The 25,443-nt window shown below is 47.0% G+C and overlaps 3 protein-coding genes across 4 annotated transcripts in view; 1 reads left to right on the forward strand and 2 right to left on the reverse strand.

Annotated features, from left to right (window-relative positions):
• Nucleotides 1-572: 572 nt before the first annotated feature.
• Nucleotides 573-7,019, reverse strand: RpL3 (ribosomal protein L3). Its single transcript, XM_077634052.1, has 8 exons — nt 6,947-7,019; nt 5,370-5,562; nt 3,071-3,426; nt 2,366-2,563; nt 1,842-2,042; nt 1,360-1,455; nt 853-972; nt 573-661 (listed from the first exon to the last, which is right to left on the reverse strand). The coding sequence occupies exons 1-8, from the start codon at nt 6,947-6,949 to the stop codon at nt 617-619; spliced, it is 1,212 nt and encodes a 403-aa protein (XP_077490178.1). The 5' UTR covers nt 6,950-7,019; the 3' UTR covers nt 573-616.
• Nucleotides 7,020-7,171: 152 nt separating this feature from the next.
• Nucleotides 7,172-8,466, forward strand: Polr1E (RNA polymerase I subunit E). Its single transcript, XM_077634054.1, has one exon. The coding sequence runs from the start codon at nt 7,226-7,228 to the stop codon at nt 8,447-8,449; it is 1,224 nt and encodes a 407-aa protein (XP_077490180.1). The 5' UTR covers nt 7,172-7,225; the 3' UTR covers nt 8,450-8,466.
• Nucleotides 8,467-14,175: 5,709 nt separating this feature from the next.
• The window catches only part of rho-5 (rhomboid-5), a 41,574-nt gene continuing 30,306 nt past the window's right edge, over nt 14,176-25,443 (reverse strand). The window contains exons 11-15 of one of the 2 annotated variants that reach the window (XM_077634056.1): nt 23,616-23,755; nt 22,016-22,250; nt 21,400-21,500; nt 20,238-20,391; nt 14,176-19,742 (exon numbers count right to left, since the gene is read on the reverse strand). In XM_077634056.1, coding sequence (XP_077490182.1) covers nt 19,314-19,742; nt 20,238-20,391; nt 21,400-21,500; nt 22,016-22,250; nt 23,616-23,755 — 1,059 coding nt within the window. In that variant the 3' untranslated portion in view covers nt 14,176-19,313. The remainder of the gene's footprint in view (nt 19,743-20,237; nt 20,392-21,399; nt 21,501-22,015; nt 22,251-23,615; nt 23,756-25,443) is intronic. The other variant, XM_077634055.1, reaches the window with a different exon arrangement.

The raw sequence follows: 25,443 nt of genomic DNA on the forward strand, positions 1-25,443 counted from the left end.
CGCTAATTCCCACACGGGGAGAGGCACTTGAACTTCCCTGAACAGTCCATCGTATGAATCGGCCATAAGGGGACCGACTGAAAGGGGTGCAAGGGAAGAATGCAAGGTAATTCAGCTTTAAAACGGAGCACAACGTTTTTTTCCAACTCTTGAGGCAGCTCATTGCTTTCCAAAGCTGGGACAGGTTCTGAGAAATAAAATTTATAGTGAAAATGCTGCAGACCTAACCTTTTTACTAGACATTTGAAGGTGCCACACCCTTTCATAAATCTAAGAATATTGCTGCAGTCAGTATAAGGGATGCAACATCCCAAGGAGATGTGGTCAATGGGGAACACCACAGTGGAAGGTTCCAGATTAATGTCAACCACCTGGGTTCATTGCAAAGTACACTGGCCTCGAGTTTTTCCTCCATTGAAAACTATTGGGATTGAACCCACATACTGGTGTTCAGTAGGCAAAGCACCGAAACCAGCGAGCCACTGCAAAGGGCAAAGCTGCAGATGACTTGCATGCAAATTTAATGGCAATCCAGCTGCACTGCATTGCCATTTCCAGAATGACCACGCAAGTGATGTTCAGGAATGCAATTTATTGCACCTCTGAGAAGTTAAGCTTAGGCAGCAGTTTCTTCCTTCAGCTTGTCTTTCTTCAGTGGGCCCTGCACACACACAAACAAATCTTTTTACACAAAGGAAGCACAGCACGGAAAGCAGAAATGCAAATGCAGGTCAGAAGGATCAGAAGGAAGGCAGTATTTGGGTGCAGTCATCAACTGTGTACAGAGATGAATATCCACTTTCTCATCACCGTTAACCGCACGAGCTCACAAAAGACTCAAGCCCAACTCACCATAAAGTTGTGCTTCTCGGCTGGAGTCTGGAAGCGACCATGTCCGAACTTGGATGATGTGTCGATGAACTTCAGAGTGATCTTCTCCAGGGCAGTCCTCTTAGTGTGCACCAGCAGAGACTGAAAAACGGGTGGCTTGTTACAAAAGTGCCCACACACTAGCAGGGTAGCGGGTTACTTTGGGAGAGAACACGTCAGGCCTATCATTGTAGATCCACCACAACATCTCTCGGCATATTGTCGGCAAATGAATTCATCACAAGCAGAATGCACCGTGCTTACATGAACACACGTACGAATGCAGCTAGAGCCTTTCACACTTATCCAATACAACAATGGAGTCAGCGACAAGTGCAACTTCCACAGCGTACAACTTCACAAGGAGAGAGGTAAAACGTTGAATTTCCAAATTCAACACAAAGCTGCTCAATCCCACTCTTAAACTCACACCCAATTCGGTTGTTCGTGTAAGCACAGCCAAAAGAGGTACTCCTGAACAACTCTCACCTTGCGCAGTGTGATTACCCTCTTCTTAGGACCCATGATGCAGCCCTTGAGCATCACATAGTCGCAGTTCACCACACCATAGTGCGGGAAGCCGCCCTGAAAAGCAAAATGAGGATCCAACGGTTAGCCCAGTGCACACAGCTACCTGCAGCACAAGTGCTAACAAGGGCAGCAGTCAGTCCGTCCTAGTTCAAACCAAAAAAACTCTCAGGAGTCAAGTCAGATACATTCATCACTCAAATGTAAACTGAAGAGCGCAGTGGTTGTTGCTGCAGCCGTGGGCTCCCACTAAGGCACGGCATGGTAGACAACGCAAAAACAAACAAATGCCCACACTATGCAGCATAATGTAAAAACAAAGTGTGCACTGTTTGTTATTTCAGGGGGAAAAAAAGGTTCCCTGATGACAGCCGCAGCTGCAGCAAACAACCACCAAGCTATCCAATGCCAGCTGGCTGCTGACAATCCAAGGGCACACTCACCATGGGAGTGATGCTCTTGTTGGAAGTGTCGTAATCTGTGGCGGCGTTGTTGATGACCAGTTTTCCGTCCTTCTTGTGCACGCCCTGGCCAATGCGGTAGATCTTCTTGTTGATCTCTGTGCGGTGGTGGAAGCCCTTCTGACCAGCACGTGCCACGGTGAACTGGACACGGCTCGGATGCCATGCTCCAATACAGGCCACCTGTGTAGGCGATGCACAACACAATAAGCAAAACTGAACAGTTTAAACCCAATGGTCACCTTAGATTAAATTACTACTATGCACTAACTACAATATGAACCATGCAAGGAGCTAGGCCCTATCTGCCAAAAAGGAATGTTCCACCAATTAGACAACTGTCTACAAACCAAACAAGTTTAACTGAATTCCCATGCAAGTGGTACGCAGAGATTACACTCAAGATCAATGGGCTATGGATTCCCCGACAAAAGGTGAACGAAATCTGCAAACTACACACACAGGAGAACCCAAATGGTACCACGAAGAACCAGTGCAAAGCCTACCTTGCGCAGACCCTTGTGCGTCTTCCGCGGCAGCTTCTTGGTGTGCCAACGGCTGGTCACTCCCTTGAAGCCCTTGCCCTTGGTCACACCAATGACGTCGATCATCTCATCCTGGGTGAACACCTGGGACACTGGGACAGGCTTCTCCAGGTGCTCACGGGCCCACTTGATCTTGGCGCCCACACTGCCGCCGTTCACCTGCAAGAACACGACATTTAAATCAATGGGTGCCTGGGAACTTAACATTTGCAAAACTATTCTGAACACAGCTCAGATCATTTTATTTCCTTTCAGTTGAAAGTGGAAGACGAGGCAAAAGGCATGGAGCCTGACAAGGCCTCGACTCCCATCTTTAGTTCGGAGCAGGCAAAACTGCACAGGCCAGCCCTGCTAACATCAGCGCAAAATTTGAGCTGCACATCCTAAACCCTAACCTGGCATTCTACATGCCGTCACAGCTGAATCATTGCCACTGTTGCGGATCCCTCACAAGAGCTGAAAAGGCCTGTCGAGCTGTAACCAAAGCGATGGCTCCACTTTAAATTTAACCTGCTCAGATCAGAGCCCGATAACCATCTAGGTGTGCTAAACTGCATGTGCTCTTCACAAAAGCACTGCCATCGAAGAATGAGAGAAGAACGCAAGAAAGTCCCATAGAGAAGACATGGAAGAGATGCAACAGTTGGTCTGACGTGCACCACCCACCTGGATCTCCATGATGTGGGCCTTCTTCTGGCGCCGGTGCATGAGCTTCATCTGGGTGTGGGCCAGCACGCGGATCACCTTGCAGTACTTCTTCATTTTCTTGAAGTCTCGCTCAATCTCCTGGCGGCCCAAGTCCTCCTGCCAGCGCTTGCAGCTCTTGGTGAAGGCCTTCTTCTTGGACTTGTACCAGTTCTTGTAGAAGCGTCGCCGGCACTCCTCGCTCAGGTGCTCGGCCCAGACAGTCTTGAAGGCACGCAAGCCCTTGGGCGTCTCGATGTAGCCCACCACGCCCACGATCATCATTGGCGGGGTCTCCAGGATGGTCACCGGCTCTACCACCTCCTTCTTGTTCACCTCTGCAAAGGAGAAAGACAACAAGGGCTACAGCTTGCCATCACATCACCAAAATAATAACTCAGATGGGGCAACAAAAGTTTTGCTGCACACCGATTTTGAAATTTGCTAATACACCTATCGCCCCACCGCGGTGGCTCAGTGGTTAGGGCGCTCGACTACTGATCCGGAGTTCCCGGGTTCGAACCCGACCGCGGCGGCTGCATTTTTATGGAGGAAAAACGCTAAGGCGCCCGTGTGCTGTGCGATGTCAGTGCACGTTAAAGATCCCCAGGTGGTCGAAATTATTCCGGAGCCCTCCACTACGGCACCTCTTCCTTTCTTCTTTCACTCCCTCCCTTATCTGTTCCCTTACGGCGCGGTTCAGGTGTCCAACGATATACGAGACAGATACTGCACCATTTCCTTTCTCCCCAAAACCAATTATTATTATTATTACACCTATCCCAGGAATCTCCTTTCAACAACTTGGTGAAAACCAACTTCAGCTGCTTTGCTCAAAATGACAATCTCCCCAACACAGCTGAGGAGAAATGAAAACTGAACTGCAGCCATTTTGTCAGAATCCCAAAATGCCATCCCCAAGGGCTAAAACTGCAGTCTTGTCAGGAATGCCGCAGTCGCGAATTAGAATGCAACACTGGCCAACTAGCTGAATCCTTGCCAATGCAAACTAAGCAGGTTTATTGGAAACCCACATGGGAAGCATAAACCTCAATGCTATATGCTATGCAATGTGGGGTTGGACATGAAGTCATGCAGCAGCTTTTCAATATTTCAAGTACACAACCTGTGCAATGCTATAAGCATTGAATAGTAAACTACCAGGCTTAATGTCCCTAAGCAACACATTGGCTACGAGGGGCAACATGACAGGCTCTAGATTTTAACCACCATGTGCTCCCCTTTAATGCTACATGGCCACTGCACTGTAAGCATTAAAGTGCAAGAACAATTTTTCATCCTGAATACAGCCTTCCTTCCCACACTTCAATCATTGCCAGAATAGGCAGACTGTAGTTGTTCACAGAATTAGTACTAATCTGTGCTCAAAAACATTGTCACATCTTGCATATATTCAGATGCATTTCAAGCCTACTTTTTCCTACCTCAACTTCTCCTGGAGCACACTTTCATTAAATGCTAACTCGCACCCAAATAGCAGTGCACCGAAACACAGTGAGCAGGTCTGGAGTGTCACTTAATAGACACCTCATGGCACAGGTTACGTAGAGGTGGTGGAACTACTTGTTAGCCAGCCGTTCAGGCTAATGGAAAAAACAAGGATGACCAACAAACTATTCGCGGCTTGAGTGTGTTAATGGTGTGCATATTCCTGAAATAATTTCCAGTGTGCTGAACATTCATGCAATGCACAGGATGAAGCAATATGCAGGAGAACATGTGAGCCGGTAGCAATGTGGGCAAATTGTATGCTTGTGGTGGTTTTCAAATTAATGTCTGTCTTTATAATTCATACTCTTCCTAAATTAGAGGGGCACCCCATCGTGCTTCGTTGGGGCCTCGTGTCCAGTTACCAGACTGGCCCACAACGATTGGATTTGATGCGGGGCTTGTCCCTTTATAACGGGACATTACACCAAAGTCCTAACCAACTTTGAGCAGCACCTAACGTTTGAGCCTATTCCAATTTTCAAGGTGGCATTTTGTTGTTTCGACTGCCCTGGCCTTGGCTCACATGTTGCTGCTACCTGCGCACAGTGCTTCCCTCGTGATTGAGAAGCTATGGGCATTATCCCCACGAACCCTAAAAGACCAAGCTGTCGACAGCGGGGCCTTTACCTCAGAGCTCAGCCCACACAGATCAGGGGGGGACCCAGCCGCCAGCTGCCTCCCGAGGAGGCGCGCACGTGGCCGAACATCGGGCCAGAGGTGCGCCGCCCGCCGCATGGGCGGGCGCGCCGGTCGTCCGGCGGGCACTTACTCGATCCGGGCTTGTCCACCTCGCGCACAATGTGCGTCATGCCGGCCTTGAAGCCCAGGAAGGCGGTCAGGTGGATGGGCTTGGTCGGGTCATCCTTGGGGAACGCCTTCACCTTGCCCCGGATGCGCTTGCTCCGCTTCTTGGGCACGAAGCCCATGGAGCCATGGCGAGGGGCCGAAAACTTGCGGTGCGACTGCGAGAGAGAGACGGCAGTTTTCACACCCTGTACACGTGCCTTATACCCGTGTTACACGGGCGTTTTTAACGACAGTTCAGTTAACCGCCAGTTGAGGATTTCAACTGCCGCTGAACTCAACTGGAATCGCCAGCTGTTACACGAGCACTTCGCGTTCAGTTCAGTTAGCACTCTAACCACATGTCCTCGCGTCTAGAGCGAAGTTTAAATAAGAAAAAAAGCGGTGCGTGCATTTTTTCTTGTTGTAAATGATCGTAGTGTATATATTCTTTACTATAGTGACAATTATTTTTGTGTACTTTTTGCTTTGCGGTAGAAATTTGCAGGTTCGAAGCACACTGAGCCAAGACAATCCAGTAAGAGGGCAAGTTTTTCGGTCTGTAGGTCGCCATCTTGTCAGTTGGCCGTTCAACTGGGACCCCTGATCTCAGTCGAACTCAACTGCCGTTGAGATTTCAACGGCAGTTCGCACTGCCGTGTAACACCGCTAACTGCCGTTTAGTTCAACTGAGAATCAACTGAACTGCCGTTGAAAACGCCCGTGTAACAGGGGTATTACAAACGCTGCAATCCGGACAAGTCAAACTACAATTCGAGCAATGGAAACATGCATTTCATATCTGTTCTCGAACATCTTGCGGTGTTCTAACGTAGCTAAGCTACTGTGGCGAGTATTAAAACAGGCTGAGTTAATTTCGACGTTGATTCATATGAAATGCAACTGTCAAGACGCAACGAATAACCAAGCACGCTACCCCGCAGGCCTTTACCAATCTCCGAAAGTAAATAAGCTGTTCACAGTAATTACAACCAATAATTAAGCACACTAACCACCAAGTTAGTACCCTTGGGGAGATGAGCAATTAGCGGTCTTTCCGCTCCACGTGGCCGGCACTGCCGCCGTGGGGACACGCTTCAAATAACTGCGGTTGCTTCGCATTAGTAACTTTGCGGGGCATAAAAGGACTGCACGCTTCGAAACGCCGGTACGAGCCATATCTAAAGACTGCAAGCAATTGCATGGCTGCCGTAAGCTATCCCAACGCAGTAATATGTGAATTGCTTTCAGACGTTAACAGGGAAAAGCAGTACTGCCACAAGAACACATCTGCTAGTCAATTACATCAACTTTATAGATAGTGACCAGTTAACTAACCATATATTTCACGGATCTAACACGAGGCCATGAAGTAACAGAGGGTAAAAGATGCCGCAAAAGAACTGAGAATCCCGCAGTTATTTCTATCCACTGCCTAAAATTTATTTTACCAGTACCACTTCGAGGCTCTTAAAATAACACAAGCGAATAGTAAACGCTATTTGTCATAGGTAAGACACCGATGAAATAGGATAGAAATAGGAGTCGGAGAGATCCACCTACCATTGCCGCAACGTCGCGATGAAAGAGGACGATTCCTCGAGCAGCAAGTAGTCATTGAGAAATAGAGGGCAGCACTGCTCACACTCTAACTTTAATATTCAATATAAAATTTTCGAAACATAAAAATTATTAAACAATGTAATTTTAAATATGTATAAAACATAAAAATTGTATTATTACTTGCTTTAAACAATTTGCATGAATTAGAAACCGAAACTATCTATCGATAACGGCGCAGCCATGTCATAGCGGGAACCACGTTTTTTTGAGCAGCGCAAAATGGCACCGAAGAGGTGGCGTTTGAAAGCCGGCGAAACGCCAACTTGCGTCCCCGTCGTCTCATTCTCGCATGGTTCGCTTAGTGCCAGCACTCGGCTACCCGTCAGCGTCTACGAGAAAAATGTTACGACCGCCGGTCGCACCAAAACGCGTCGTATTCTCGTGTCTGAAGCCGACGGCTTGGAGTATGTCGGCGAAAATTACGGCGAGCACGGGCTGCGGGCGAACACCCACTGCAACCACTTCGTGGCCGTCGAAAATGTGAGCACGGGCAGAGTCGCGCTGTACCCGGCCGACCTGATCACCATGCGGCCTTATTTCGCGAAGACCATCAGCGACGCGTCGAAAGCGCAGGACAAGTCGTACCGGGAACAGGTCGACGCGCTGGCGACTACTTTCGGCAGCAAGCGCAAGCGCAGAGCGGTTGAAACGCGCCTTCGGCTTCAAGTGGACGAGAGCACGCTTCGCGAAACCGCTGCCAGCACGCTGGATGCAGTTAAAGACACTCTGGCGACCGCTCGAAACGACACACCCGCTGGCAAGACTCCAGCGTCCGTCGCTGAAGCGATACCACCGCAAAACCGCGACGCAACTATCCCGCAGGACGTGTACCAGATAGAAGACATCATCCCGCCCGAACACAACGACTACCTCGACGAGCTTGCCGAACCTTTGCTGAACGCGACGCCCGACCAGATCGCGCAGTGGAGGTCGGACGCGACTTATCCGGAGTACGTGATCAACCGCCTCGAGCGCCTGTCCAGAGACCCGGAGAACAGGGCGATCGAGCTGAGGCTTCTCGTCTTCTACTGCATGCTCATCTCCGTGTCCAGGCTCAAGTACAACGACGTGAAAAAGAAGGACCCGCTGCCGGACATATCGGAGCCGCTCAAGAGCATTATCCTCGACACGTTCACAATCACGTCGCGCACCGAGCGCGGTGCGACGTCGCGAAACTTTCCGCAGAGGATGAAGGACAAGGTGCTCGCCTACATCATGGTGATCGTGCTCGTCCTCGAAGACTACAAGTACGACTTCAAGACGGTCCAGCTGGACACCAAATCCTCGGACAGGACGCTGACGACGCTGGCCTACGCGCTCGGCTGCCATGTCGGCACTCGCAAGACGCCCGGCGTTCGCATTGGGAGCAAGTACTTAGAACTCAAGCTTCCCCTCGTGGACCCCAGTCAGCATATCAGGGCCAAAAAGGCTCGTGTTGCATAAAGTATGTTGTGATGTCACACAGTGGTTCAGTTCTCAATTGCTCGAGTCTTACTGTGGCGGCTGTCGCCTGCCACAGCCACTAACAGGTGCATGCTGGTTAGTACAACGTAGTTGGCCACGACGTTATGAAAACAAGTTGACTCCATTGCTTGGAGTCTTACTGGTTTGGGAACACTAGCTACCATGCCGGCTGTTGCCTGCCGCAACCACTAACGGGCGCATGCTGGTCAGTGCAAGGTGGTTGACCACGACATCATGACAACGGATTGACTCCATTGCTTGGAGGCCCGCTTTGAGGGGCAATTGTTGCTCCGTTCTCGAGTTGCAACTTACTTAGAGAAGTGGGTAAAGCTGAGATATAAAGCTGCTGAATTCTAGCCACAGTCCGAAAGCCACCCTCCTCGAGAGCCACGCTGTCGCCAATGTCTATGCTTCCAATGAGCTTAAAAGGTCCTTTTTGCAGACTGGCTATGGCTACTCACGGTGCTGGACTGGTAGCTGTCAACCAGTGTGCTGGAGAATGGGAAAAATAAAAGGGAACACTAGAAAAAAAAAAGTTGATTAGAAACTTAGCAAAGTGACAGCCATTCCTACTCAGTTTTCAAATTTATACGTCCTTGCGAAGACTGTGCATGGTATACTTCGCCACGTGCCTTATCGCTGGAGTCGAGAATGCATATGACTGACCCAGCATTGCAACCTCTACTTGTACACACACTGTTGTTTACAAGGAGCACAGCTGTCCACAGTCCATTACTGCATGTACCATGCAAACCGCTTGTTGGGGGACTCCATTGCAGTAGATGGCTGGCACCGATGGCACAGCGGGAACCCGAGCGTTTGTATAATCTGTGCATTGCCACCTGGTCCAGCCTGCAATCGGAAGCTATGCGTAGTTGGCTATCATGGTGCCTGCGATGTCATGTGAAAACCATGTGAAGAGAGATCCCAACTTGCAAACTAAGGAAATAACTTAAGAGAACTTGTTGGGCTAGTTTGTAATTGACCATTGTACTTTAAAGGTGCCAAAACCACACACACATGCACGCACGAGAGAAGAGAACGGGACAGAGCGCTGGTTTAATTTGCAGAAACCACATACATGCATATATATAATCGGACAGCGCCTGTGCGAGGAACATATTCACACATCAAGTCGTACACGGTAAGCATAGCTCAAAAAATTGTTTTTCCGCCTTGTACAAAGGTATCGATGTTTGGATGACGCACAAACTGCCTTTCTTGCTGATATAGAACGCTTCGATCAGTTCTATGGCTTTTACATTGTTACTCCTGGCAAGAATCCGCACCATTGAAAAACATGGCTCACAAGAGCGTGAAGGGCAGGATCTGATATGCTTAGGTAAGTTTGGGCACTGTTTATTTTGTTTCACGTTTCTTTCGTGTTCCCCGATTCGCTCATTGACACAGCGCCTGGTTTGTCCTATATAGGAACTTGTGCACATATGTGCACAAATTCCTATATAGTTATGCACGTATGTGCACAACTTGTGCAGTTATCTGCTCGTATGTGCACGTATGTGCACAAGTTGGCCCTCAACCTGAAAAAGGTTGCGAGCATGGCATGGTGTTCCGCTCGCCTTCTCAGCTCCCCTGAAGCTCTGAAGTCTTTGCCCTCGATGCAAAAAAAAAAGAAAGAGGCTGCAGAACCAAGCATGGGCGACCATTCATGAGATGTACCGAAGGGGTAGTTTATGAAATTCCCCTCTGGTGCGGTCGTTCCTATATAGGGCAATCCGGGCGCTGTGTCAATGAGCGAATCAGGGAACACGAAAGAAACGTGGAACAAAATAAAGAGGGCCCAAACTTACCTAAGCATATTAGATCCTGCCCTTCACGCTCATGTGAGCCATGTTTTTCAATGGTGCGGATTCTTGGCAGCAGTAGCAATGTAAAAGCCAGAGAACTGATCGAAGCGTTCTATATCAGCAAGAAAGGCAGTTTGTGCTTCATCGAAACATCGATATCTTTGTACAAGGTGGAAAAACGGTTTTTTGAGCGATGCTTATCATGTACGACTTGATGTGTGAATATATTCCTTGCGCAGGCGCTGGCTAACTGTATACATATGCATATGTATGTGGTTTCTGCATATTAAACCAGTTGTGAGTGGCATTCTGTCCCGTTCTCTTCTCTTGTGCACGTGTGTGTGTGGTTTTGGCACCTTTAATGTACAATGATCAATTAACAAGTAGCCCAACAAGAAGTTCTCTTAAGCTATATTTCTAACACAGTGGGCCCTTCTGTTTGTGTGTCGTCTCCAAGCTTTATTGACGAATGGATTACACGTGTCGTCGCCAACACCTGTCGCGCAAGAAGCGTTGCCTTCTGCATCAAGAATGGATTGGTTCCCGCAGAAGTGAGTGCCCTTTTTTGCCCAGTGTTACCTTTATGGGGACACGTGAAACGTATAAGCAAGATTCTAAGGTCTGAGCTGTGGCGCCAAATTCGCCTGCATAACGACCTTCTACGCACTGCGTGTCTAATGCAGTATCCTGCCTGGCTTGCTGAAAAGAACATTCAGTCTGTCAAGAGGTTGGCATCCCAGATGACAGAACAACTCTGGATGTGCATGCTGGAGAGGCTGCTCAAAGAAACAGGAAAGCTCATGAAGAAAGCTGCGAGTGGTTTGGTAGTTGTGGGAGACATCGATTTGCCAGATAAGGTGACGTCCGTGCTTAAAAAAGGACCCAAGTTCGGCATTGAGCTAAAAGTGCCGCCACGTGAACTGGTAGCTGTAAATAGACGTATCGCAAGGAAGGCCGATCCAGAAGAGCAAGAAATCTGCTTTCTGGAGGGCGTTGACTGTCTTCTTAAATATGGGTACCCAAGGTCTACGTGACCCATTTAAATGTCAGTTGGAGCCATTCATACTTTAGCAATAATTCACTGACGCTCCTTCAAGCAGACAAGGAGGGCTGTTTTGTAGTTATGTCTGAGGATAACTTCTCGATAAGAGCAGCTCAAGCGATTAAGAAGAATTTTTCACTTATCCCTGTAAAGTCTACAAAAGTTAAAAGCCGCGCAGTGGCAATGTGTGAACGTCCGGGTTTGGTCAGCCTTGCTATAGAAATTGACAAAAGCAAAAATAAAGCGCTTTGCGGTTAAAATGCACAAGCAAGGCTTCCCATTCAGAACGATAGCTACAAAAAAGGGTTCGTGGCAGAAGCAGATTAGTCTTTTTTTTTTGTTGAAGCATTTGAGCGAACTAGATGTAGGAGATCCGTTTATAATGAAAATATCCGAAGAAGTTTGTGAATTTCTGGAGTTGAGGTTGGAAGTGCCTTTTCTGTGGATGTTGTATTTATTTTATTCTGTACCCCACGCTGCCCTATTTACTGCAGTCAGGGAATGTATTGAAAGAAATGATCCCGTTTCCTTCCAGGACTCTGCCGGTATTTCTACTGATGATTTTTAACTATTTTAAAGTTTTACTTGGAGTCCACTTTTATAACATTTGGCCAGCGAGATTTTTTGCAGAATGCGGGCATTTGTATGGGATAATGTGTCGCGCCAGTATTATGTAACATTTTTCTTTCAGAAATGGTCGAAGTCCTTCATCAGCTTTTACCAGCTAACAAAGTTTTTAGATACGTGGACGATTTTTTTATTACTTTAACCAAGGACGCAAGCTTGAACTTTGCTGAAGCTGCTCCCACTGTTTTATCCCTATTTAGACAACATGGAAAAGGCTTGGATTTCACATGTGAACTGCCTGTGGAAAATTTTTTAGTTTTTAGATCTTAAGATTGAGTTCTGTATGGATCATGTGCGTCGAGCTTAGCTCCTGCCATTTGACTCCTCGCATTCCAAGTTAGTGAAAAGAAGCATTGCTTCACTGTGTCTCGAGTCTGCGGTAAGGAAGTCATGCGTTCACAAGATGCAACAGAGTTTTGACAACCAATTGGCCTGGCTGGCTTCAGCCGGATTCCCTGGTTCGCTCGTGACAGGGGTCACCGAAAGCCTCTTGCAGAAGATGGTCTAGGGCAGTGAAAGCTGGGGCAAAGGTCCCTCGAGAAGAGGTGAGACCTGTGGCCACTAGTGCCGTATGTGCACAAGTTGGCCCAAAACCTGAAAAAGGTTGCGAGCAGTCATGGTGTTCCGCTTGTCTTCTCAGCCCCCCCCCCCCCCCCCTGAAGCTCGGAAGTCTTTGCCCTCGATGCAAAAAAGAAAGCAAAAAGAAAGAGGTTGCAGAACCAAGCATGGGCGATCATCCATGAGATGTACCGAAGGGGTAGTTTATGAAATTCCCCTCTCGTGCGATCGTTCCTATATAGGACAAACCGGGCGCTGTGTCAATGAGCGAATCAGGGAACATGAAAGAAACATGGAACAAAATAAAGAGGGCCCAAATTTACCTAAGCATATTAGATCCTGCCCTCCACGCTCTTGTGAGCCATGTTTTTCAATGGTGCGGATTCTTGCCAGGAGTAGCAATGTAAAAGCAAGAGGACTGATCGAAGCGTTCTATATCAGCAAAAAAAGCAGTTTGTACATCAGCGAAACATCAATATCTTTGCACAAGGCGGAAAAACAATTTTTTGAGCGATGCTTACTGTGTACGACTTGATGTGTGAATATGTTCCTTGCGCAAGCACTGGCTGGCTGTATATATATGCATGTATGTGGTTTCTGCAAATGAAACCAGTTGTGATTGGCACCCTGTCCCATTCTCTTCTCTCGTGTGTGTGTGCGCATGTGATTTTGGTGCCTTTAAAGTACAATGATAGGGAAATAACACCAAAGCCACTAGGATATTGCATGCCGGTTTGGAAAAATGTCGATGCCCCCACAAGAAATTACTGCATCTTATTCGAGTTTTTCTAGTGCAGTATTTACCATGACAAATATTTTGTTTAATCGAAAATGTACCGGTACAAGGGAGATGAAATGGATATCTTCAGAGAGAAAAACCATGTTAAAAAAAAAAAAACACTTCCTAATCTTATATGGCAAGTAACCGTTTTCTGCATGCGAATAAGAAGAGATTGTCTCCTTCTATATTTCTTGCACCCGTACGAGTATTCTTCCCTTAGTGCTAGTGATGCTCAAATGGATAACCCACTAGCCTGAACCGTTGCACTGCTGTGTTAAGAAGTGCCGCTTGTGGCTGTGAACTCTGTTTTATGCTATCTGCACACTGAATAAAAATTTCTTGGCTTCAAAAAACCTGGGGCTGGTAACCATTCAAACAGTACATTTTGCTCATGAGGCGTTTTCCTTCAAGGGGAACCGCCTTGGCAGATGGAGACCAAAAGCATGAAATGTTTGACGGTCAAGGAATAGGTAGTGCTACATTAAACTGTTCAAGTGAAGTCTGTGCCAATCTACACAGCAGTGATGATGGCATGCAGCTCTACATGCGTGCCATGGACAGACTCATGGCCTCACACTTGTTCAGGTTGCATGGTGATGAACCGAGGTCTGCGACAAGATAAGTATGGCACACGGTGCACCGCAAACCAGTGCAGGATGCAACCCTCCAGTACTTGGTTTCATTCCAAGAACAGTAGAAAAAACATAACGTTAGATGCTTCATGGTGTCTCTGTGTGCTTAAAGGCATTCTTAGTTGAATAGCTCATGGCAGATATTAGCACCACATCCAGGCACCCGAACCTAAAGTCAAGTTGCCAGCCCTGTTCTTTCTTGCTTCTTGTTCTTGGGTGGCAGCGACAGTTAAATAATGACACACGGGAGCCCCAAGTCACCAGTGCTGCTTTGAATTGTGTGCATTTATTAAAATATATTTATTACAACCGAGAACATTTCTCAGGAGAGAGAGAGGCGGTTTTCGGGGAAGAGGGATTTTTTTTTTTTCACCAGCATCGCATTTTTACCTCTGCCCAATATTTTTTGTTGTTGTTGCTAGCAATTGCCGGTACACAGCCAGACAACTTGGATGGGGGGGGAAAAAATACATGCAGAGTCGTCACCATCATCATCAGTGCAGGTCATCGTCACTGTTAGGCAACAAGTGCAACACGCTTCCTTGCTGCCGTGTGTACATAGAAAGGTAAAAAAACATTCACCAGCGCAGTCTTGTCGTCCGTGTTGCTTCCTTGGCACGCCAACTGGCTTTCGTCGTGTTGCTCTGGTGTGCCCTTGTGGGATGGTGGGAAAGGGAGAAAGGTTTCTTTTTTTTTTTCTCGCTTTGGTTAGTTACGTCGGTTCACTATTTACACTGTGTACATGTTTTATACATACCCACCACACATCCCATTCACACGACAGAGAAAAACAACTGTTTTCTTTCTTGCTCCCCCATTCCATCTTTGAACATTTCCTTTTCTCACAATTGCTGAAAAAGAAAGGCCAAGCAGAAACGTTGCCAACATTGTATCTATGTCCCTACTCCAAGAGCCAATCACATCTTTTCACACAATTGCCGCAAAAAAAAAAAAAAAACGGGGTAAACATAAACGTTGCCATCGTTGCGTCTACATCCGTGCTCCAATAGCCAATCACAACAACAGCTTCAATCTCAGGTCATTGGTATGAAGCAACACTGGGACAACAAAAACAAAAAGTAACAAAAGATTACTGGCAAGCAGGAATAGGGACGAGGTCGGGGATCGGTTGAGACCCCTTTAAAGTCATACAACTGCAGGTTCTGTCAGAGGGACCACCCTGAAAAGATTCTCCAAGGATTGTTTGAAAACTGTCTTAAAATGCCAGCCAGCAAAAACCTGTTCACTGAGATACCAGCCAGGCACAGTCATTGCACAACAAAAAAAGATGCACTGAAAAATGTGAAAAGTAATGATTTCCGCTTAACTTCTGGCAAAAATAGTCCATCATCAGAGTACACCTAAAGTATTGAGTGACAACACGCAAAGGTTGAGAAACTATACTTCCAGTGTGGGATTAGCCTGTGGCTCTAGGTCGTTGATGGCCAAGATGGACAAAAGCAGAGTATAGGTAAGCTGAATGCGCATACTACTCTGCAACATTAAAAAAATCTCTTTAGGGTCCCTCCTTAATGCCACAAGAAGAATATATATTAAAAAAAAAAGGCCACCTCCCTTTTTGCAGGTCTTGTAACTAAATTGCCATTGGCCCGCAACAAGGCCTTGTCATTAAACACCTTTGGGTGTACTGTACATCGTGCAGTGCCTTGCACACATATTAAGATAACCATAAACAAACATGGCATTGATAATTTCAACAATCTGTCACGACAAAGGGCACAACCATCATAAAGAGCGCAGGTCACATGAGCAGCCATATGTGCTTCCGTATCTGTGACATTTTGTACGACACTCGATATACTGGCAAGTCGGAATATCATTACCCGAGTAAATAAATCGTTAACGAGAAACAAGCAACAATGCTAACATATTTTTATCAGTATTTCTGTTGAACAACAATTTACTGCAGCTAGTGACAAGAGAAAACAAAGACGCTAATGGTTGCAAAATGTAATCTATCCACCGAATAGCAATGCTGTAACGAGACCTGTGACGGCAATGTAAGCAACCATAAATGCTTTCGCTGATTAAACCCTTCGCTTACTTGAGCGCAAATGTCTCACAAGTCTGACACCAAACTGTCGACACTGGGCAAGATTACATTTGGTAATGGCCCTTCACGTGAACACGCCATGTAAATTAATTTCCCAGCTGTGATGATGACAGATTAAACCAGTGCTAAGAAACAAGGACACAACAAGAGTACACACAACACAGGACCGGCACTGGACACACGACACAGTGCCCGTCCTGTGTTGTGTGCGTTCTTTTCGTGTTTTCATTCCTTGTAGCTAGTTTAATACGTTGATAGCAATGAACCAACTAGTTCAGACCAAAATCCTTATTCAAAGTCATGACCACACGGCAAGTAAGCGAAATGTGTGAACAGCTAGGCCATTTTCACATGCCATCCTCGTGCCATATTCAACAAAACACCGTAATAATAAAAAATGACTAAAACTAGTAAAACTAAAATTGCAGGGCCTACAATTGAAAAGATTTCTCAAAAGGAGCATGCATTTCATAGACCATGTGTGAACACGAAACTAAGGAACAAATTTGAACACATTTGTACAAAATGGTACGCAAAGCATTTGTGATGCAACTGAAGATGCCTTGACAAGCATTCTGAAAATCAGCAGGGCGACAATTTAAGCAGGGCTCCCTCCGGATAAGTAGCTAGTCTGCTTATTAAACAAACTACTTGTATGAGGTAGACAAACCACACTAATTAGCAAATACAAACCAATTCTCCCAAAAACAAAACAACTAGAAGCCAAAATTACTGCTTCAGCAATGGAATGGGATGGCTACAGCTGTAAAGTTTGCTGTGCGACAAGTTGAAAAACATAGTATCGAGTCTTTTTCTTTCTTCCGCGTTCAAAGTTCAACCCAACCACCGTTCAAAAAGACAAATGATTGACAATGCATACCGACGCCCAGGACATGGCATGTTAATCGGGGAAAATTGCAAGGTCAGTGTTTGTCTGACTAGATTAAAAGAAAAAAAGTTCTAAATAAACATCTAAAAGATGGGAACATCAACTAAATAAACACTATCACAACTACACTCTAAACAATAATGCAAAACAATCACACTCATGTGACCTAATTTGACACTTAACGAGACTTTAAATTCTTTTCAATATTGGTACAGGTGGATAAGAAAAGGAGAGTGGCCACAATTCGCTTGTGAGTCATTGTAATATAGAGTAAAAGTTGTCATAAAAGAAAAGTAAAAAGAGTTGTTTATCCGCACTAGGAAGACAGAAATCAAAATGGCAGGCACGGAAAGTAACAATCCACCCATAAAGCACATTATATTCATCCGCAAAAAAAAAAAAAGACAGAAAAAGCGGCTCACAGGTGTTGAGCCAAGCAATACCACAACGCGGGATGTGTTGACGCCAGCACGTCATTACAAATGAAGGAGCACCACTGCCTCTCAAAACAAGCGCAGAATATAAGAGCCAACATGTCAACCACACATTAGAAAAAACATCCGCAGCAAAATAAAGAGGAGAAAAACGAGTAATGTATCATGGAGTTTTTCTTCCCTCTTTTTTTTTTTAAACCCAGCACCACATCATCTCCTCAACTACAATCTTCTGCTCTGCACAACCACACGAAAAAAAAATGAAGGAAGCAGACAGCCAGAGGGGATTTTTAAACATTTCCCTCTCAACCCCTGAACACAAAGCTATAGGCAATAATATTTGCACAGAGACGCACGTCCCAGCGAAAAACACCACGGCAACAAGTCCCTTCTCACACACACACCCTTCAGCCGAGCAACAGCTGCTCTCACTGCGGTTAACTGCTGGATGGCGTTTTTTTTTCTGGAAGACGAATTGCATCATCGTCTTCGACATCAAAAGCACTTCCCTTGCCTCAGGACCTTGACGGTTCATGCGTCGTTCTAGCCTGAACTAACTCTCTCTTCAAAGCAGCAGGCTAGTGCAGGGGTTCTTTCTTTTTTTCTTCCGTGTCCTTGTCAACCTAACCAGCAGTTTTTGTCGGCTCCCCAAACAACAGTTCCTCAAAAGTAAAAAGCAATGGAAAAAGTCCACGAAAACAACAACAACACCATCCACTTTGCAGACTCACCATCACACACTGCGTAAACAACAGCAACTACACAGACTCCATCACTGCCTGTCCATCAAACAGTCTGGAATGCAACCCTGTCAGTCGTGGATGCTGGTGGAAAACTAGTTACAACACTGCTAAGTTGTGACACCGGTCTGTCAACGTCTCCTTGCGGCATTTCTCATTCAAACCGAAATACTGAACACAAGGTGCAAACTGTTCCTCCTCTTCTCTTCGGGATTCTAGAAACTCCCTTCTCAACAATCTCGCCAACAGCGCTCTCTCGAGCTTGCTCTCTAGCATGTGACCAACTTGCGTCCCCTGCCAAGACTCCGCCTTAAACGAAGAATGGCCAAAGACCTCTCCCTACCTTCTGGCGACAGCTGCGCTCCTGTGTGCAACACCAATACTGCTTAAAAGCAAGGAAATGACTGCTAGTATCTGAACATACTTGTGAACACTTCTCCTGACTGCTTCCTAGAGGTTCACGCGAGTTCCTTTCCTTTCGTTTGAAACAATTGGCTCATGTTCAATGGTGACAAGACCCTATTGGGCAAAGCCAAGCCATGAACGTTCTGAAGGCAGGGCAAAGCAGGTCACCAATGCGCTATCTAGGCAGGTGGTACCTGTTGGCTCTTTTGTCGTCAGGCTGCACAGTCTGAAGCAATTTGAAGATTACCAGTGCATTTTGATCGTGAAAGAGTGACGTATTTTTAGTGGCATATGAAAGCGATGGTTCAACATGGAGGAGGTGTAAGGATGACATTCTTCATTAAAATAAGCTGTGATGATGGAGCAGCTTAACCCCTTCAGACTAAGCAAAAAAAAACGGATCATCTTCAAACTGACTCAGACTGTTTGGCCCTATGATTCTTGTCTTTTCACTACAAAGCCCATGTCCAAACTGTCATAGTCGATTCCCAGAGCTACTCAGTTGCACAAGCTGCTTATGGTAGCTTGGCCCTGACGGCAGGCAGGCATCTTCTCTATTTCCCATAATGCTTTTGCCATATTGCTGCACCCAAGCACATGCGTGGCAGAGAGAGACAAGTAACGGTTGTCGTCCCACCCCACGCATGCTTTCATCGACCGTTGTCAGGTGAGTTGCTGCTCGGGTGCCGTCGTGTGGGCCCCGTTTTCACACTGTGGCCCTCAGTGGAGCCCCCCGTGCGGGGGTGCTGCCACACATCGTCCGGACGCAGGCTCCGGTGATCACGCGGAGTCGCGGTAAACCTCACTGCCAGCCGCGGCGGTGGCTCAACAAAAGGAGGAGGGGGGGCCATGATCACGTGTCCTGACGGGTGATGTTTATGCGGTGGCTGTCGCAGAGGTCCCGGGTGAGCGGCAGGCAGTTGAGATAGTGGCAGAAGGAGCACTCGTAGATGGGGTGCACGTAGAAGAGCAGCACGAGCCCCACAAACAGCGCCACTGACACGATGAGGCAGGCCCAGATGAGCGCCACCTTCGCCGTCCGGTCGTAGCTGCCAAACGACACGTATGGCAGCAGCGCGTACGACAGCAGGAAGCCGAACACAAAGCCGAACACGTGCGCGTAGTTGTCCACCCAGGGCAGCAGGCCGAGCAGGAAGAGCACGGCGGCGCCCACACCCAGCTTGAGCAGTGCCGCGCTGGGTCGCTTCAGCATCTGCCAGCAGTGGATCACCTCGACGAAAAGGCAGGCCAGCAGGCCGAACTGGGAGCCCGCCGGACCCACCTGCGGGGCAATGATATGGAATGCGTTGCGATTGAGGCCGAGGTGGTTCCTGGCTACAGGTGGGGCTAGCTTTGGTCTTGGGACTAGTTGGTCTATAATGACTGATTACCACATTCTAATGACAAAGCGACTGAAGAGAGCGTTTATAAGCTATAAAAGACCAAAAAATGGAATACAGGTATTGTTGGCACTGGGAATTTTCACACACAAGCTATGATGACGTCTAGTAATTCTTTGTTTTGAGAATCTCGGGCTACACCACAGTCCATCCCTTTACACGCGGTGAATTCCGTGCTCAACTCCAAATTTCACAGCAGTAAGTATGTCTTTTGCCGCCGGATGAACGTCAACAAGCTGCAACAATTCTAACAACCAAACTTCACAAAGAACAAGAAGAACTTGAACGAAGTCGCCATCAGGTGTCCCCTCTACAAGAAGCAAGGAGGCAAAAAGGCATCGAGAAGGAACAGAGAAAAGCAGAAACAAGTGGCGTACCTCGGCCCTGTAGGGAACAAATATGGCGCTGGCCAGGTTGCCAGCAACACCGGAGCACATGTAGATGACCGCTGTGCGCACGGGGCCCGCCAGTTTCTCCAGGTCACGCATCACAAACAGCTGCACTATCACAGTTATCAACAGGTGGAAGATCCTGTAACCAGAGAAAGTGGATGGAAGTCAGCTCTGCTGCATGCCTAGCCAGTGCAGTGAAACAGACCTGCAGGCTTTTGAGTGTCCTGTAGAACACCGCTCTTTGTCATTTGCATATGCACAGCTTGTCTTTTAATTTTACTCACTCTGGCTGACTTTATAAACACAGTTTAAATTCATCAGAGAATTGCATCAGATACACAACAGGTACACAACAGAATACAACAGAAGTCAGCTCTGCTGCATGCCTAGCCAGTGCATTGAAACATACCTGTAGGCTTTTGAGTGTCCTGTGGAACACTGCTCTTTTGTCATTTGCATACATACAGCTTATCTTTTAATTTTACTCACTCTGGCAAACTTTACAAACATGGTTTAAATTCATCAGGGAATTGCATCAGATACACAACAGAATACAACACAACAGAATACACAACAGATACACAACAGATACACAACAGAATACAACAGAAGTCAGCTCTGCTGCATGCCTAGCCAGTGCATTGAAACATACCTGCAGGCTTTTGAGTGTCCTGTGGAACACTGCTCTTTTGTCATTTGCATATGTACAGCTTATCTTTTAATTTTACTCACTCTGGCAAACTTTACAAACACGGTTTAAATTCATCAGGGAATTGCATCAGATACACCACAGAATACACCTGCATCAATGAGGAAATAAAGCAGAAATGTAAAACAAAAGTAAAATATTGCATGGGGAGTTCAGTAAACACAATCATGACACGAAGTACAAAAATACAGAATTACTGCTACAAAGAAAACTGCATTTCATTGTGGCCCTCCCTTAGTTAAACTTTCTCACAACAGCCGTGTCTGGTGGAGCCGGTTTTTATGCTTTCATTAATCTGAGCTGAATTTATGCACCAGAAATGCATTAGACTTATGGGCTGCATTGTTGCATTTGCACATCTACAAAGACTAAGCTTGTCAACACTCCGCAGTAAAACTAGCGCAGAAAAGTTGACAGACGGCAGGGTTGTCTACACACCCTGCGTGGAGGAACAGCGAAGTCCACAACCGGTAGAACTGGTCAGGCACTTCAGGGTTGATGAATGGAATCATGCCGCACACGTCGTTCAGGCAGGAGACCTGCATGATCAACCAAATGCCAACAGTGATGAAACACCAAAGTGAACAAGTAACACAGGAAAGCTTCTCACCAAGCAACTAACTGCCCCAATGCTCACTCCTCAATAAATGTTGCCGTCACTGACAATCTATTGATGGCTAGAGGCAATGCAGGCACGCACTTAGTGCTCAATGGCTGTAGCGCCACTGACCGCATTTCTTTCTGCATTCGGCTGGATTTGCTACTGTCTTCCTGTACTCTGTCTGTGGCAGCACTCTTCCATGGCTGCTGCATGAAACTGTGACAGCAGTATCAACTTCCGTATCCAGAAGAATGTAGCTTTTGTCTCTGTTTTACAGCGACAGCTGTTATGACACTCAATGACCAGCGAACGGCTCATGCAGCATGGCAAACTATAGCTGTCCCTGAATCTTGCGTTACGCAGATAGTAGCCGCCATTAAATTTTTCCTTCTGCCAGATTACGAGTCAGGGTACAAAGAGACTCCGCCTTCGAGTGGGTGCAGGGTGGCTGACCTGTGAGCAGAGGGCGGCCTCCTCGTGGAAGAACCCGCCAACAAAGTCGCAGTAGTCGCGGGTGGTGATGTGGCACTCGCCGTACACGCCAATGCAGCAGGGCCGGCCGACCACCTCGCACGACATGTGCGCGTCGGGCACCTTGCGGCTGGCATGCGAGCGGCGGCACACGGGCCACTTGGTGATGTCATCGGGCCACTCAAAGGGGAACACCGACGCTGGCTCCTCGCAGTACCTGCACATGAGCTTTTTTGTTTCACAACTTTGCCCACTTTGACCTTTTATCAAAGAAGACAACATTCACCTGACCACTGTTCACACTTGCTCATGCGAAAATGGATCAAGAGAGCCTATGACTGCAAGCTATGCCGCATGCATAAGTGGCCCGCAAAGTTTCTGGCCATGTAAGCCAGAACTGCCTGCAGAAAAAGTTGGTTAAACAACTCCAGCACCTTTGTCGCAAGTTTGGTTTCTTTAGCAATGTGGTACAGGCCGACAGCGCAAAGCAAAGAGCCAAGGCGGTTGGCGCCCAAGTGCGAGCGCAAGAGCAACGCCCTTAGTTTGATGTGCTTGAGCAACTCGTCTGTAAATCCCCTTCTCTACTCGATTGATCTTTTCGTAACTGCTTTAATTGTGTTCTCATTTGATGTTACTAATTGTATTCGTTGTCCTAATTGGCCTCATTGTATGTTTGTATATATGTTTTACTAGATTTGTTCTTTTTTTTCAACCCCTTTGGCTTTGTTCTTGTATTGTCCTACGTACGTCGCCCCCCCTTCCTTATGTAATACCCTGTGAAGGGTCCTTAAGGGATCAATAAATGATGATGATGATGATCGTGAAAAGCTGCCTTGGAGACAAAACCGATGCTGGAGTTGTACCAGACAGGCAAGCAAGAAGTCTGCATCGAGAGCCTCCATGATGACAACATCGGCACCTGCTTGTTGTTCCAGGCATGCGCGGGTACCACGCCAACACTTGTTTAGCGCAAGTGCTTTGACTCTGCAGTTGAATGTACCCTGTGTAGGGTGTGCGGTATGCAGGATGAAACAACGAAACACATTGTCCAGTGCTGCGAGAAGCTACCAACGACACCGCAGGCGGGTGTTTTGTTCCTACAGGCTCTGGGTTTCTGCTCGCCCAAAGAGGATGGCACAACAGGCACAGAAAATGAAGCGGCAGTCGCAGCGACAAAGTGCCACTTGGCTGAGTAGTGAACACTAGTGCGATGTTAACTGACTGTTTCCAATTGATAATGTTTCGTTGCTGTCTGTGTGTGTGTGTTAGCCACTTTGCTCCCTCTACTGTTTTTTTCGCCCGTTTCAAAAGGATGGCCACACTATCAGCATCATCACAAACAACATCCTGCGCACTACAGTCTCGAGGGAAGGTTGTGAACGTATTTTCTGGTTGTGATGAATTCCTAGAACATACAGAGCATCACCTCTGGGCATTTCATGCTTGACATGGCAATACTGCAGCTTTAAGAATTAAGAACGTTATACCGTGTTCAATACACCGAGATACAACTCATGCAAGCAGACAGTTCAGCGTCACACTTGACACAAATTGCACAGTTGCTTTCTTCATGAGCTCTGACCTTGGGTCCTGACCGCAAACGGAGCCTGACAGGCGGCGCTGAGTCATGCCTCGGTCTTGACCAACGGCCGATGGGTCGGCAACCCACCGTGGTGGTCCCGGCTGGCTAACATTCCACTTCCTCCACGTCGAGATCACTTCCTGTGGGCCAGAAAGTTGGCATCAGTACTCAAGTCTAAGAAACACACATGTTCTAGCCTGGCTTGTTCCAACATGTTAAAAAAAAAAGGCATAGCAACAAAGAGAGAGAACTGTCTCCGTTAAGTCTACAGTATATATCACCTACGCCATCTCCCAAGGCGCCTGGGGCAGCTTTCCTTCAGAGGCAGCAATTTAAAACTGCCCATGGAGAGCCACGTTCAAAATATCTTTGTAGATAGAAATAAACAGAACAAAAAATGCTAGTAATTTATTTTCTTAAATAACTGTTCTCGTAATGCAAAGAGCAACTACGATCAATTTCTTGCATTTAATGTTCATCCTCTCTGTAATAAATCTAAGCAGGCTAAAAATAAGACTGGAGCAATTCCCAACACTTTAGGAGAAATTCAACTCCAGGAAAGACGACTGCTCAAGGGCAGTTTGCTTCTGCACAGTAATGTACTGCTGATAAGATACACAAAAATGTAAAAACAAATATAAAAACACAGCACTACCACAAAAACCCGCGTATAATACAAGGTTTTTTCCCATAATTAGCGTCCTAAATTTCCGCCTCGTACTATTTGCGGATCTGGACAAAAATTTTCGAAGTTGCTTGAAGTTTTGGTTTTGTTATTGCGGCGTGGCTACAGCTTGGCTTCGCTACGCTCGACAAACAAAGTCACGATTTCGTTTCTTCGTTGGTGATCCGTTGGGTGTGCTGGGGGGTCGTGGTGTGCCGTGTGCCTGTTGACAATGCACGTGCTCACATCTAATCCACGCTTCGTGGAGTGGCTGTTTTTTTTTGGGGAGCAAGATGTCAGGGTCTCGAAAACAGTACTCGGCTGCTTTCAAGCGAAAAGTGATTTTAACTGCGGAGTTTGGTGTCGTTGAGGGAAGCATTCGTGGATGGCGACGACAGGAAGAAGCCCTTTTCGCGTGCAGCGGAACGCGACGAAGCTTTCGCGGCCCGAAGATTGGCGCATTCCCAGAAATTGAACTTGGCTTGACGGAGTTCGTACAGCAACAGTGAGCCACACATCTAGCTGTGATCGTGGAGCTTATGCAGGCAAAAGCTAGAGAGCTTGCAAAAGAAAAAGGGATACCGCACTCTGCCTTCAAAGCGAGCAAGCACTTGATCCATCGCTACATGGGCTGTGCAGGCTTTTCACTACGCCGGCGGACCTCAATTTCACAGAAGCTGCCTGAAGCGCTCGAATCTGCTTGTGAGTTTGCAGCACCATGTTATTTTTTTGCGCAAGTCAAAGAACTTTCTGTTGGCCTATATAGGCAATGCCGATCAGGCGCCGGTTTACCTGGACATGCCGTCGCCCCTTACCGTGCACGAAAAGGGGTCTAAACAAGTTAGCGCCCGGTCCACTGGCTACAAGAAGACGCGAATTACAGTCATCGTGCACAGCAGATGGCCGCAAGCTCCCCCGTTACATGATCTTCAAGAGGAAAACAATGCCGAAAGGTGAGGAGCTGCTGAAAAATGTCATCGTGAGATGTCATGAGAAAGGGTGGATGAATGAGGATCTAGTCTTGAACTGGGTAAAGTCCGCGTGGTGTAGGCGACGTGGTGCACTGTTGTCTCTGCCGTCCATCCTTGTGCTGGATGCGTTTCGTGGCCATTTGGCCGACTCGGTGAAGAGGCTGCTACGCGACTGCAAAACAACTCGTTGTGA

Source organism: Amblyomma americanum, chromosome 8, assembly GCF_052857255.1.
Source record: "Amblyomma americanum isolate KBUSLIRL-KWMA chromosome 8, ASM5285725v1, whole genome shotgun sequence".
Classification (NCBI taxonomy): Eukaryota; Metazoa; Arthropoda; class Arachnida; order Ixodida; family Ixodidae; genus Amblyomma; species Amblyomma americanum.